At 42.5% G+C, this 14,958-nt stretch overlaps 1 protein-coding gene across 2 annotated transcripts in view; it reads left to right on the top strand.

The window, feature by feature from the left end:
- Positions 1-14,544, top strand: part of SHROOM3 (shroom family member 3) — a 260,069-nt gene extending 245,525 nt beyond the window's left edge. Inside the window, exons 9-11 of one of the 2 annotated variants that reach the window (XM_088457135.1) lie at positions 5,515-5,668; positions 11,109-11,381; positions 12,302-14,544. In XM_088457135.1, coding sequence (XP_088313261.1) covers positions 5,515-5,668; positions 11,109-11,381; positions 12,302-12,649 — 775 coding nt within the window. In that variant the 3' untranslated portion in view covers positions 12,650-14,544. The remainder of the gene's footprint in view (positions 1-5,514; positions 5,669-11,108; positions 11,382-12,301) is intronic. The other variant, XM_088457134.1, reaches the window with a different exon arrangement.
- The last annotated feature ends 414 nt before the right edge of the window (positions 14,545-14,958 follow it).

Genomic DNA, 14,958 nt, shown 5'->3' on the forward strand with positions numbered 1-14,958 from the left:
ATCTGGTATTTGCTATTCTTATGGGAGTTTTCACTCCCTGCTGGCAATTAAAAATATCAGTGTTATTCTTCTAAATGGATGGTTATGTTCCTAAACATAATATAAATGAAAATGTGTAGGCAGTGTTTGTAGCAATCTCTAATAACTGTGAAATGGTTTTGTAACTTTACAAAGAATAATAGTAACCTAATGCTGTAAGTGATGATTGATTTGCCCTGTTCTGCTTAGTTACTATCATTATGCGACCCACTGGAGATGCATTAAGTTGAGCAGAAAGATAACGATGAATGTATAACCCTCATCCTCAGCATTTTCACATGTATAAAACAGCAAATACTATAAGCAACATAAAAAGATATTACAAATCTGGGATGGGCTGTCTGAAGGATGGACCTTCCAGTGTGTAGATTTTATTATGGCACACATCCGCTTACAATGCTTATTTCTTGAATGCCGAATTGTGTCAGTTAACATCTCTGCCTAGGCTGCATAAGATGCAAAGTGTTTTATTGTACTGTCACATAGGAGGTATTAGTAGATGCTGAGGTTACACACACAAATTGGCTTTCTTCAAATCAGTCCCAGTACCATGACCAGTAATAACTTTGTCATCTCATGCTGGTGCTTCAGGCACTTGTGTTTACTGGAGAGACAACAGAGGAAAAATCAAAGTCTAGATCTGATCTCAATCTCTCTCTCTCTCTCTCTCTCTCTCTCTCTCTCTCTTTCTCTCTCTCCCTCTCCCTCCCCCCTCTCTCTCTCCCTCTCTCTCTCTCTCTCTCCCCCTCCCTCTCTCTCTCTTTCTCCCCCCCTCCCTCTCCCTCTCTCTCTCCCTCTCCATCCCCCTCCCCCCTCTCTCCCCCTCCCTCTCTCTCCCTCTCCCTCCCCCTCCCCCCTCTCTCTCCCTCTCTCTTCCCCCTCCCTCTCTTTCTCCCTCCCTCCCCCTCCTTCTCCCTCTCTCTCTCCCTCTCTCTCGTTCCCCCCTCCCTCTCCTTCTCTCTTTCTCCCTCCCTCTCCTTCTCCCTCTCTCTCATTCCCCCCCTCCCTCTCCTTCTCTCTCTCTCTTTCTCCCTCTCCTTCTCTCTCTCTCTCTCTTTCTCCCCCCCTCCCTCTCCTTCTCTCTCTCTTTCTCCCCTCTCCTTCTCTCTCTCTCTTTCTCCCTCCCTCCCTCTCCTTCTCCCTCTGTCTCGTTCCCCCCCTCCCTCTCCTTCTCTCTCTCTCTTTCTCCCGCCCTCCCTCTCCTTTTCTCTCTCTCTTTCTCCCCCCCTCCCTCTCCTTCTCTCTCTCTCTCTTTCTCCCCCCCTCCCTCTCCTTCTCTCTCTCTCTTTCTCCCTCCCTCCCTCTCCTTCTCCCTCTGTCTCGTTCCCCCCCTCCCTCTCCTTCTCTCTCTCTCTTTCTCCCGCCCTCCCTCTCCTTTTCTCTCTCTCTTTGTCCCGCCCTCCCTCTCCTTCTCTCTCTCTCGAAAGATGGATGCCAGCTATTGCAATGTCAACTAAAATATATTGTAAATATGGCACTTCACTTGTTTTATATTGTTGCTAAAATTAAAATAAGAATATTTGAGTACCTGCTTGATGTGATAGCACCTGAATTTCTGATGAACACTAAATGCATTGTTCCCACAGTAAGCATGTATAAGCATGAGCCAAGTATATTAAAAATACACTTTTACAACGTGGGCAGATACACTGTAATGATAATGCTATCAGTCATAGTCAAAATATAACTTCAATGTGTTATTAAGTTTTAGTTTTTCTACCTTCAACACTGAGTGATCCAGAAAATATTAAATATTTTAACCACATATGCTGTCCATACACTATACATTTATCTAGCTGATCCACCCGATATCGACAGTTCCGCCAGATAATTGCCCAGTGTTTGTGGGCAACCAATCTGAACATGTCGATCGGTAGGACATGCCCATTCGATACGATATTTTCAAAGTGAATGTCGTCTGCATCTGGCAGTGTATACCCAGCCACAGCCGATTGACAATCTTTCCCTTGTTCCTCCACAGGGAAGGAACGGGGAAATGTCTCTGCCCTGGGCAGAGCAGGATTTAGACCGCATGGGGCCCTAGGCAAGTTACTGGTTTGGGGCCCCCCTCCCACGAACAATCCATATCACTATATACATATTCCTTTCATAAACTTGTTTGTATACACAGTTGGCTTAATGTACATATTTAGAACATGATATAATATAAATATATTTCATGTGATCTAGTGACACCTACTGTAATAATAGTGCATATATTACAGTAGGTGTTTCTGAAGCAAGATCTATCTATCAATCTATCTTGCTTCACAAACACCTACTGTAATATATGCACAGTTATTACAGTAGGTGTCATTAGAACACACATATATATTGTCCCTCCAGCCAGCTCCCGCTGTGTTCCTCCTCCCAGCCCCTACAGTGTTCCTCCTCCCAGCCCCCACAGTGTCCCTCCTACGAGGTTCCGTATTGTCACCCCAGTCAGCCCCCGCAGTGTCCCTCTGGTATTGGCGGCACTCACAGGACTCTCATCTTTTATAAAGAAACACACACACAAGAATTGAAACCAACGTTTCAATTCTTTTTCTATCACTAGCGAAACTTCTTGTATTGAATCGGTTTATACTATGCGTGTGAGAGATTGTTTCTTTATATGAGAGTTCTGGAGACTATATATATAGTACAAATGATACATATGTGGAGGGTATCTAGGCACATTGTCTAATCCTGGTAATTGCTTGTCGATTTGGGACTAGGTAGATAGATACAAGATAGATCTACTATCAGGATCCCGTACCAATCTATTTAGATATATAGATATGTACATATCTATCTATATAGCTATATAGATTGACATATATATGTATATAGTGTGTGTACCTTGTTGCAGCAACATCTACTGTAATTTATGCAGTTATTACAGTAGGAGTCCCAGATCCTATAATATATATATATATATATATATATATATATATACACACATATACAAGCTCCACGTGGTGCAGCACTCCAGGCTAGTAAATAAATTACACATACAGCAGCATATCATGTGGCAACGTTGTAGTGCCCTACATGTGTGTCCTGTCGAAAGTGTCACATATATAGGGCACGGCAACGTTGCCACACAATATGCTGCCGTGTGTGTAATTTATTTACTAGCCTGGAGTGCTGCACCATGTGGAGTTTATATACTCTGTGCGGGCACCCAGTGTAGAACTTATGTAACAGGGAGAGCCGGACCACCTTTGATGTCATATATATACATATATATATATATATATATATATATCTTCCCGTAATGAATACACACATATTTATGAAATTTTATATATATATATATATTAGGGATGTGCAGGCTCGGATAGGTTCGAGTTTGCACGTGGAGTTCGGATTTTTCCCTCCAAAAAAACGGAACTCAGAAAGAGGCAAAACGTCATCTTACATGGACGAACATCATCATTCCTGGACTTTTGTCCAGGAATGATGATGTTCGTCCATGTAAGATGACGTTTTGCCTCTTTCTGAGTTCCGTTTTTTTGGAGGGAAAAATCCGAACTCCACGTGCAAACTCGAACCTATCCGAGCCTGCACATCCCTAATATATATATATACACACACACACACACACACACTCTGCTTCTTTAAATATGTGTATATCCCAACTTAATATTTTTCAACAAAGACTCTCATGACTAAAACATCAGTTCATCCCTAACCTGTCCTCTCTTCTCACACACTGTCTGCAGCACAGTCTCCAGTCCTTCTGCTTAGACTCCTCCTCAATGTGAGCTGGGGCTGTGCCAGGGCCGGGCTGGCTGAGCCGGGCTTGCATGCAGTATCACAGGGGGCGATTGACATCATGAAGGAGTGGAGCCGTGCGAAGTCATGAAGGGGCGGAGCCGTGTGACGTCATGACGTCGCGCGGTGCTCTGCTAGGAGCTAGATTTGCAGAGGCTGAGTACGGAGCCCAGCTCAGCGCCAGTATTTGCGCTATTATTGACCTGAGCACTGTGCTCAGGCCAGTAATAGCAGCAAGACTGATGCCTGTCTTTGTAATTGTCAGGGCCAGATTTCAGAGGGCCGCGGGCCCCCTGGGTCCCGTCCGGCCCTAGGCAGGTGCCTACTTGCCTAGCGGTAAATCTGGCCCTGGGCGGAGCTCAGTTTTCGGGGTCAATACACTGTGAGATGGGATGTAGTTATGAGAGGCCGCCGGTCTCAATCCCGACACTGTAGTCCCGGCAAGGAATTTAATATAGGCGTCGAAATACTGACGCCTATGTTAATCCCGATGCCGGAATGCAGAGAGGACGCCGGAACGCCTAACCCCACCATCCCCGGATACACTTATCCGGGGATGGTGGGGTTAGGTTTAGGGACCCCTGGGGGGACTTAGGGTTAGGCACCCCCCCCCGGGGAAGGTTAGGGTTAGGCTAGGGGAAGGGGGGCTTAGGTTTAGGCACTAGGGAGGGAGGTTAGGGTTAGGCCCCCCCATGGGAGGGTTAGGTTTAGGGTGTGGGGAGGGGGGGTTAGGTTTAGGCATTAACGGGGGGAGGTTAGGGCTAGGCACTATGGTGGGAGGTTAGGGTTATGCACCCCTAAGGAGGGTTATGCTTAGCGGGGGGAGAGGGGTAGGGATAGTATACTTACCTGCGCTGTCAAGATTTTCACCCATCGGGCTGCCGGCGTCGGGATTTCAACCTCCGGGCTGACATCCGGCGGTCATTCATAGCGATTCCCTGTGAGATATCTCACAGTATATGCCAGTGATATCTGCCGGGTGTCAGGCTGCCATGTAAAATGTGTGTTGCTCTTACAGGCACTTTATCTGGCAGTGTATGCCCAGCATTACTCATCAGTCCCTCTCCAACATTAGCCATAACCTTTTCTTGGCTTCTGCTACATTGCATAGGAGCTATAGTATAAATATGAAAATGTTTTTAAAAAGTGCAAAAACATCATAATTGTTTACATTGCCAGAAGCATGCTACAGGCAGAGATGCACCAATAGAAAAATAGTTGTGAAAGTAAGAAATTGTGAAGGTAGTGCCACCTACACCTGTTGGTGTAACGGCTATAAACTCATACTGCAAAAATTCTGGGGCTTTGTATGCAGCTTTATTATAATATCAGTTACATAATATGCATACACAGCAGCGGTCACATTAATAATTTATATAGAATCAGTGGGAGGGATCAAGCTGTACGCAAACAAATGTGACTGCCGATCATCATCATCAGTGCTTATTTCGTACGAGGAGTTGAGTTGTGTTCTGCATGAAGCGCAGTTATGTAAATATGACCTTACTGTATGCTGGCTATGCTCTTCATACCCATTATCTCTAACTTTCTTATGTGCAACTTACATCAGCCTCATTGTGTTTGACATAACTTAGTTGTATAGTGTATGTGTTGGTAGAACTGCAGGGTGGCATGTTGTTCATTTGTCAGGCAGCAAAACACTGCTCATCATACTGCACATTGGCCACTAAGTGTATTTGTGTGATTGCTGTGCAGGAAAGAAGATAAGAAAAACACTGCAGAGAATGGAGTCAGCTCTTCTGCCTATTACTCACTGTCTGCCCCTAAAGCAGAGCTTCTGCGGAAGATTACAGACATGCACACACACCTGGGAAGAGAAGGGCAGAATACTGATGTAAATGAAAAGAAGGTAATGTGCTCTACAGTTGGGAAACCCACCATTTATATTTCATACCTGGCGAGAAATGTTGTGGTCTGATATTATTACTAATAAGGAACAAATACATTTATAACTTTGCAAACAATTTTACTGACAGCATCCCTAGCCTTCTAGTTCTGACTGACTAGGCCGTTATATAAGGTGACAGATACAGATGTGTCCACATAAACAGCTCTGTCTGCTACAAGTCGTGTTAAACATAATGCATGAGCGCCGTGCAACTTGGTAGAGCTGAGCATCTTTTTAGCTTTAAATGAGTTAGCTTCTGTTGATTAAAATGATATGCAGCATGCCTATATTCTGTGTGTGACTGCGGATATATCTGTATGGGAAATGCTGTGTTACAGTCTAACAGCCGCTGACACTGTAACGTAGCATTTTGCATGCAGATATAGCCGCAGTCGCACACAGTTTATAGGCATGCTGCATAGTGTTTTAATCGGCAGAAGCTGGTTGTGTATCCTATTCACATCAATTTGCGAAAAGACCACATTTGAAGGTAAAAAGTTGCATAAAAAGATGCTCGGCCCTACCGAGTCACACCACAGCATGGTGCGACTAGAATAGCTGTTTGATTTGCAAAGAAGTAAGATGTATGTGAACACATCTGTAGGCAGGGGGTGCTAGGAGTTTATAGAAAGTACGATTTGTATATTTTTCCATTTGCTATATTAAACAGGCAAAATTAAAATGTTTGACTATATTCAATTTATAATTAGTTTTAACTGTCATGATAGAATCCCTTTAAGTCTATAGGTGTACTGTATTGCTTCAAACTGCTAATGGGTGACTAATAGCGCTTGTATACCGAAATTCCGGGTTGACCCGGAGGTTGGAAAAGGTTTCCAATCCGGATCAGACCCGGAATTTCCCCGGCGCTGATCCAGGATATTCCCGAGTCGGCGCCGTCCACACTAGAACCGGGTCTGCAGAGACCCGGCTTTTCCGGCGATGAACTGGCCGCTTGGAGATGACGTCATCTCCAAGCGCTGTCGTAGCCGGCCAATCAGCAGGCATGCGGCATGATCCAGGTCAAACTGACCCGGATCGCGCTGTCTACACTGCAGGGATTCACTGGTTATTCCCGTGTTAAACCCTGCAAATTACCTGGGCTGAGAAATGTCTTATAAAATTGACATTAAAAATATTTTAATGATTGGTAAAACTGTGCTAAGGATATAGAAAAAGTGCACCCATATAAAAGCTGTCAGTTGCAAGATATTACAGAGGTTTTGTTATGTTTGGTGGCTGTAATGCAAACATGAACAAGCTGTGCTCTGGGAGAGTAATGTGACCGGCCAGGAGAACACTCTGTGACGGCGTAGGGCCCACATGTGTCTGGGAAAAAGAGAAACTGATCTAAGTGATTAGTTCCAAGCTGATAATTACATTGGCATGTTTCCTTATACTGCACATGAGGGCACATTAGCATAGTCATTAGGAGGCAGTTAATGGAGGACTCATTTCAGCAATCAAAGCCCACTTGTTTTGTGAGTGCACAATATCGCTGTCAGCTGACTTCTTGGAATGACAGCAAAAGTGATTAATGAAAACAAAACAAGCCCTTGTAGGTTAGATATGCTGCCCATTGTCATTGGGTGGATATGGTATGCCCCCCAAAAAACCTGCGACAGTCGGAGGCCAGACATTGACTGACGTCTTGTTTCCCATGTAGTGTTGATCCAGGATTCGCAGTTAATGATGCACTGCCTCTCTTCATAGTGCATAATGTACAGTGTGCTGGCTAACAGAGATGGCATAGCTACTTTACAGCCAATCAGCATGTCATGTATATGAGTGAGGCACCTGTGCATGTATCATTAGAACATCTATATGATTACTCTGTGGAATCCTCCATTCTCCAGTTATTCATTAGCGGTTGTTCAAATGTATCTGTTCTAAAAGTAGTCTAGGCTTGTGAGGATGTCAGCGGAGCTAACATATTACGTAATCCTGCCTATTTATTACAGTTAGTAATGTTTTAATACTATGGGCCTGATTCAGAGTTGTACGCTTTTGCTACCGCAGCTGCGATCCCGTACGCTGTGCAGAAATATGCAAATGTTGCAGACACCGGGATTGCATTGAGACGCCCACTGTGGGCATAGCAACTCCGAGCAACTGCATACAAATATGTAGTTCTGTCTCAGGTCCTTCATTATCAGACTCCAGAGTAGCCCTGTGGTCACACAGAATGGCTGCAGGAACTGAGACACCAGAGACATACAGTCAGGTGCATAAATATTGGGACATTGACAGAATTTTCATATTTTGGCCTCTATTCACCACCACAATGGCTTTGAAATGAAACAAACAAGATGTGATTTAACTGCAGACTTTCAGATTTAATTTGAGGGTAATGACATCCAAATCAGGTGAACGGTGTAGGAATTACAACGGTTTCTATATGTGCCTCCCACTTTTTAAGGGGCCAAAAGTAATGGGACAAACTAAACAATCCTAAATCTAACTTTCACTTTTTAATACTTTGTTGCAAATCCTTTGCAGGCAATTACAGCCTGAAGTCTGGAACGCATAGACATCACCAGACGCTGGGTTTCATCCCTGGTGATGCTCTGCCAGGCCTCTACTGCAAATGTCTTTAGTTCCTGCTTGTTCTTGGGGCATTTTCCCTTCAGTTTTGTCTTCATCAAGTGAAATGCATGCTCAATCGGATTCAGGTCAGGGGATTGACTTGGCCATTGCATAACATTCCACTTTTTAGCCTTAAAAAACTCTTTGGTTGCTTTTGCAGTATGCTTCGGGTCATTGTCCATCTGCACTGTGAAGCGCTGTCCAATGAGTTCTGAAGCATTTGACTGAATATGAGCATATAATATTGCCCGAAACACTTCAGAATTCATTCTGCTGCTTTTGTCAGCAGTCACATCATCAATAAATACAAGGGAACCAGTTCCACTGGCAGCCATACATGCCCACGCCATGACACTACCACCACCATGCTTCACTGATGAGGTGGTATGTTTTGGATCATGAGCAGTTCCTTTCCTCCATACTCTTCTCTTCCCATAACTCTGGTACAAGTTGATCTTTGTCTCATCTGTGTTGTTCCAGAACTGTAATGGCTTTTTTAGATGTTGTTTGGCAAATTCTAATCTGGTCTTCCTGTTTTTGAGGCTCGCCAATGGTTTACATCTTGTGGTGAACCCTCTATATTCACTCTTGTGAAGTCTTCTCTTGATTGTTGACTTTGACACATATACACCAACCTCCTGGAGAGTGTTCTTCATTTGGCCAACTGTTTTGAAGGGGTTTTTCTTCACCAGGGAAATAATTCTTCTGTCATCCACCACAGTTGTTTTCAGTGGTCTTCCGGGTCTTTTGGTGTTGCTGAGCTCTCCGGTGCGTTCTTTCTTTTTAAGAATGTTCCAAAAAGTTGATTTGGCCACATCTAATGTTTTTGCTATCTCTCTGATGGGTGTGTTTTGATTTTTCAGGCTAATGATGGCTTGCTTCACTGATAGTGACAGCTCTTTGGATCTCTTATTAAGAGTCGACAGCAACTGATTCCAAATGCAAATGTCACACCTAGAATCAACTCCAGACCTTTTACCTGCTTAATTGATAATGAAGTAATGAGGGAATAGCCCACACCTGTCCATGAAATAGCTTTTGAGTTGATAGTCCCATTACTTTTGCCCCCTTAAAAAGTGGGAGGGACATATAGAAACCGTTGTAATTCCTACACCGTTCACCAGATTTGGATGTAATTACCCTCAAATTAAATCTGAAAGTCTGCAGTTAAAGCACATCTTGTTTGTTTCATTTCAAAGCCATTGTGGTGGTGAATAGAGGCCAAAATATGAAAATTCTGTCAATGTCCCAATATTTATGCACCTGACTGTACTTCTGGTGTATGGGATCGCCGATGCAGAATGTGACACCCCTGTAACAGTCGTTACCACCCCCACACGCTCCCTGATGTGAATAAAGTCTTGCAGCCTGTGACTACGGTAATATACTCTGAGGCATACGCAGTGGCAAAAAATTACATACAACTGTGAATTAAGCCCTATGTAACTAGCTAAATGAATCTCTTCGTACATAAACAGTGTAAATGAAATGTCAGTGAAACTGTCCACTACACATAAGAGTTCAATGACCTTAGCTCTACAAATAAGTCTTGTTTATGGGTGATATCAGTATATGTATTGGGCACACACTATCATTTGTGGGACTCCATTGTTATGCTAAATACGCTGTAGCACGATTTAGAGTTACACAAACAAATTGTTCATCTTGGTTCCCACAAGAGTTTTATTTTTATTCAAATGTGGAAAGTTTGCTGAGATATGTGCTTGACTGGGCCTGCTCAGTGCTCATATGAACATGCTGCAGGTTTGTAATGTGTGATTATACAGGATGTTTATTACCAACACAGCATTAAGTATAAGTTATCTACATGCCATAAATATGCTATTGTGACAGCATTAAATATAATGTATCTGCATGTTAACCTATTAGTATGTTTTAATAATGCCATTACCGGATTTAAGCTTTTAGTTGTGTTTGACAGTCTAATTCAACAGCAGTATCATCTACACAACATAAGAAAAGATGAGGCAAGGCATAACAAAACAATGCTTGGCATGGACTGCACTGACTACACTGAGGTGGCAGATTTTACTGGGGGGCTGCAGCCTTAGGTAAAATCCGCCACTGCTTGTAATCAAAAAAGTACAAGAATACAGTTAGGAGCTGATTGGTTGGTACTTTATCTCTCCCACTTTATCTCTTTCCAAGGCTTGGTACATCTACCCCTGTGCCAATTATATTGAATCCTTTTGTATCATTCAAAACTTGATATTGGGGATGTATTAATTACAGTATGTTGGTACTACAGGTTGAGTCTCCCATATCCAAATATTCCGAAATACAGAAATTTTTTTTAGCATGACTGAGATTGTGAAACCTTTGCTTTCTGATGGTTCAGTGTACACAAACTTTGTTTAAGGCACAAAATTATTAAAAATTTTGTATAAAATTACCTTCAGGCTGTGTATAAGGTGTATATGAAACATAAATGAATTTCATGTATGTACACAAACTTTGTTTGAGCTCCAAAATTATTGAAAATATTGTAGAAAATGACCTGCAGGCTGTGTGTATAAGGTGTATATAAAACATAAATGCATTATGTGTTTAGATTGGGTCCCAATCCCAGGATATCTCATTATGATATGCAAATTTTCCAAAATACGGAATAAGCCGATATCCAAAATATCCCTGGTCCCAAGCATTTTGGATATGGGAGACTTAACCTGTAGTACATGAATTTCAGCATAGTTACATGTTTAGTTGTACATTTCTTAGGCTGGCGAGCAGCGTGTAAGTTATGGAATGTTTCTCTGTAGGCTTTTTGACATTTGTCTCCTTTTTACGCCCACAGGCAGAATTAATCGCCAGCCTTACTCACAAACTTGAGATTTTAAAAGGTGCCAAAGAAAGTCTCCTAGTTGAAATAAAGCTCAACAACAGCCTAGGAGAGGAGGTGGAGGCTCTGGTTGAGAACCTCTGCAAACCCAATGAGTTTGACAAGTATAAGATGTTCATTGGGGACCTGGACAAGATAGTAAATCTTCTGCTGTCACTCTCTGGACGTCTCGCCAAAGTGGAAAATGTGCTCTTTACCTTGGGTGAAGATGCCAATGCAGAAGAAAGGGTATGCTAAAATCATACTATTCATTATATGTGTACTTTGCTATTTTAGAGAATAATTAGTGATTATAACAAATGGGAATAGTTTTGTTTCAGTTATCCTCAGCCAATATTGAAACATTGCCTTATTTTCTAATGAAGCAGCTGAAAATGTTTATTGTTTTACTTTAGGGGATGTTATCACTGTCTGCCTCACAACATTTACAGGTGTATACACATACAACTAGAATCCTTGCACGTTAAACAGACTTCTCTTGCGTGCCATGTCGTGGCGCGACTCAGTAGCGCTGAGCGTCTTATTATGAGACTTTTTCTCTTACAACGTGTCTTATTCGCAAAGCAATGCAAATTGGACGCACAAGCAGCTTATAACCACAGTCGCACACAGAATATAGGTACTGTATTTCATTTTAATCAGCAGAAGCTGCTTGTGCGTCCTATTAGCATCGCTTTGGAATAAGACGCACTGTAAGGGCAAAAGTTGCACGAAAAGATGCTCAGCACTACCAAGTCGCACGGCGCTCACGTGTTATGTGTAACGCGACTTGTAGCACACAGAGGATAGATGTATGTGGACACATCTGTATAGGGATTAGCTGAGGCACTTGGCTTACGTAGGGTCTACTTGGTTGAAGAGGAAATCCCAGGGTAAGGTGTAATCTGATCATGCGACACTACCATCCAGTTCCAGAAAGCCCTCTATGGCTAAGTACTTCCCACTGCGGTGATGTCCTTGGCCAGTCACAGTAAGCACTGCCAAGAAACCCTTAACAGTATATAAATAAACTATCCAGAATACAGCTTTCATGTAAAATATAGTTAATGAATTACAGAGGCCTTGAATGCTTTGATTTGCAAAAAGTTCCTATGTGTTATCAAATGATTTTTGAGTGATTCTGATACAGTCTTTACAACATATTGCAGAACACCTGGAATGTAAAGAAGAAGCAACTCTGTAGCCAGCACGAGGATGCTCGGGAACTTAAGGAGAACCTTGATCGTCGAGAGAAATTGGTGACAGACATCTTAGTGAATTACCTCACCAGGGAACAATTTCAGGACTACCAACATTTTGTGAAAATGAAATCAGCTCTTCTTATTGAACAGAGGGAGCTGGATGACAAGATTAAACTTGGTCAGGAGCAACTGAATTGCCTTTTGGAAAGTTTACCAAGAGATTTCATGGTCGGCGGAAAAGTGCCTTCAAGAAAGGAATTGACATCTTCTTCAGGGAACATAAAAACACTTCCGCCGATTACCACATCTCTATAATGTTATACCTTCAGACAATTTAGACTAAACACTTAAATTAAATAGATAGGGATTTCCATAAAAATCAAATGTGGTACTGACACATCTTACATTAATGACCGTTACTGACTAAGAAGAAAGCATCTAGCGGGGATGCTTCTGGTATAGAGATCATCGGCGTGGTGAATGGCATACCAAATATGTGTTTCTGGTGCCACTTCCTCACCCTTACCTTACATTCGATAGGTGCTGCTAGGAATAATGGAACTTCGTGAACCAATCATTGCTGGAGCAGGAAGACAATACGTTATTCCACACTTCTTGTTTCCACACCAGGAGTCTGCAAGTCTGCGCCTTCAGCAATAAACAACAGAGGCCTTAACAATTCCACCTGATAAACTATTTCTATTTATAAAAGACATGTTGTAAGTGAATTATGTAAGTTTTGTATATATGCTAACAGTTATTCTCCTGTAGAAATTGCCTTTTTTATGTTGTAAAAAAATTAACTAAACCTCAAGTCCCAATTAAGTAAAAAAAAAATACTTATTTTATTACATTTTTAATGTTTACATAAAGTCACCTCTCCTGGATTGCTGTCAATTGTAATAAAACATCTGGCTGAAATATTGGAGAGGAGGTGGGGAGTAAATGTAGTAAAATGTATGTACAGTTCGCCAGCTATGATTTTTTTTTTTTTTACTGTGTGCCGACCCATTGCTGTATGAAGTGACTAAAACACACCATTCACCGGCACTAAAAGGGTTTCTGCTCCACTTGTTTTAAACTTTGTCCTTTTAAAGGAAGCACTTTGCCCATTAAAGACATTCTGGGGATGATGTAGAGTTGAACGCAGTCATCTGCAATTGCATCCACATTGCGTGCACATAACTAAGGGCCTGATCCAGTAGCGAACACAATGACGATTATGGATGCACATCGAGCAATTGTTTGCCATCGCGCATGCGTATAAACCGCACTGCGGGTGTGTACAGCGATTGCATTGTGATTACGGATGCACAGAGGAATCCATCGTAAATTGAGCGACAGGTTGTTAGCATTTGGGGAAGGTGACAGGGGAGTGGTCAGAAAAACGCAGGCGTGTCTGTACCATTTGAACACCGTTTCCTGGGCGTGCATAAATTAGCCACTGTGATTGCATGCGCAGCAAGATAGCTCTCTGCGTGTGAGGAGACTTGCAGTATCTGTGGCTGGTCAGACCTGTCGTAGATGCTGCATACATCGCCCATGTGTGTCGATGGTACCGATGTTTACGTAGAAGAGCGACATTGGATGGATATGAGAAGGCAGTAGTGGGCATCTTTATGTCGGCTGAACTTTGGCAAGCAGTAGCATATTTTAGCAACTGCACTCTGTGCAAAATCGCAATTGCGATTGCTGCTGAATCGGGCCCTAATTACAGAACTGTATGCAGAGTAGTACTAATCCTATGTGGCCAGACCACTCCTAAGTGAATGTTAGGTTTCATACCTGTCAATCCCTATTAGTGTGCACTTGCACTAGCCTTATACTTGGTGCAGAAGATGCATCTGAAAAGAGGCGTAATTACACGTACACATGCACTACACTGCATACCTCGCAATTCCATGGAAACACCCACACTGAGCTTAGCCTATGTGAGAGAGCCTCATTACAGTACAGTTACACTCCTTCAGTCACAAGTGGGGAAGCGACTGAAACTCTGCATCATAGTTACATCCGCTGGTTTCTGGTGTGAGAGAGTGCAAAATAGGTTTACTAGCTACTCAGCATCAGCCCCTGTGTGTGTGTCACTTTATGTTGTCCACATTGCTTTATGTACTCTTGGTTTTTTATGATGACACAAAAGCAGCACCATATATGAGCTCTGATTTAAAGACACGACTATGGGAAATAAAAAACCCTCTGTACTGTTATTCAGTTTCCAAAACTCTTGTGTTTTTTTTCCATGAATGTTTGAAAAATGAAAGTTGTATAATAACAAAAGATGCATTTAAAAAGGATTTTTTTTTTTTGGCAATTGCCTTAAAATGTTTCATGAAAGTACTTTTCCTGACATTGGGCCTGATTCACCACGGAACGCAACTGCGATTGCAATAGCGATTATGCACACAGTCCAACTGCGATAGTATGCTAATCCATTGCGATCGCTATTCACTCGCAGCATTACATAAGGACAGCCACTTTACTTTACACACATCCGTAATGTTTATCATGACTGCAAAACCATCGGTGCCATCTAGTACCATTGCAGTCTCACGCACACTTGTGCAAGGTCGGACCCTACTCAGACATTGCTAATCTCGTCACCCGCAGTGAGTACACAATCT

This window comes from Taudactylus pleione, unplaced genomic scaffold (assembly GCF_031769625.1).
Source record: "Taudactylus pleione unplaced genomic scaffold, aTauple2 ptg000739l, whole genome shotgun sequence".
NCBI classification, from domain to species: Eukaryota; Metazoa; Chordata; class Amphibia; order Anura; family Myobatrachidae; genus Taudactylus; species Taudactylus pleione.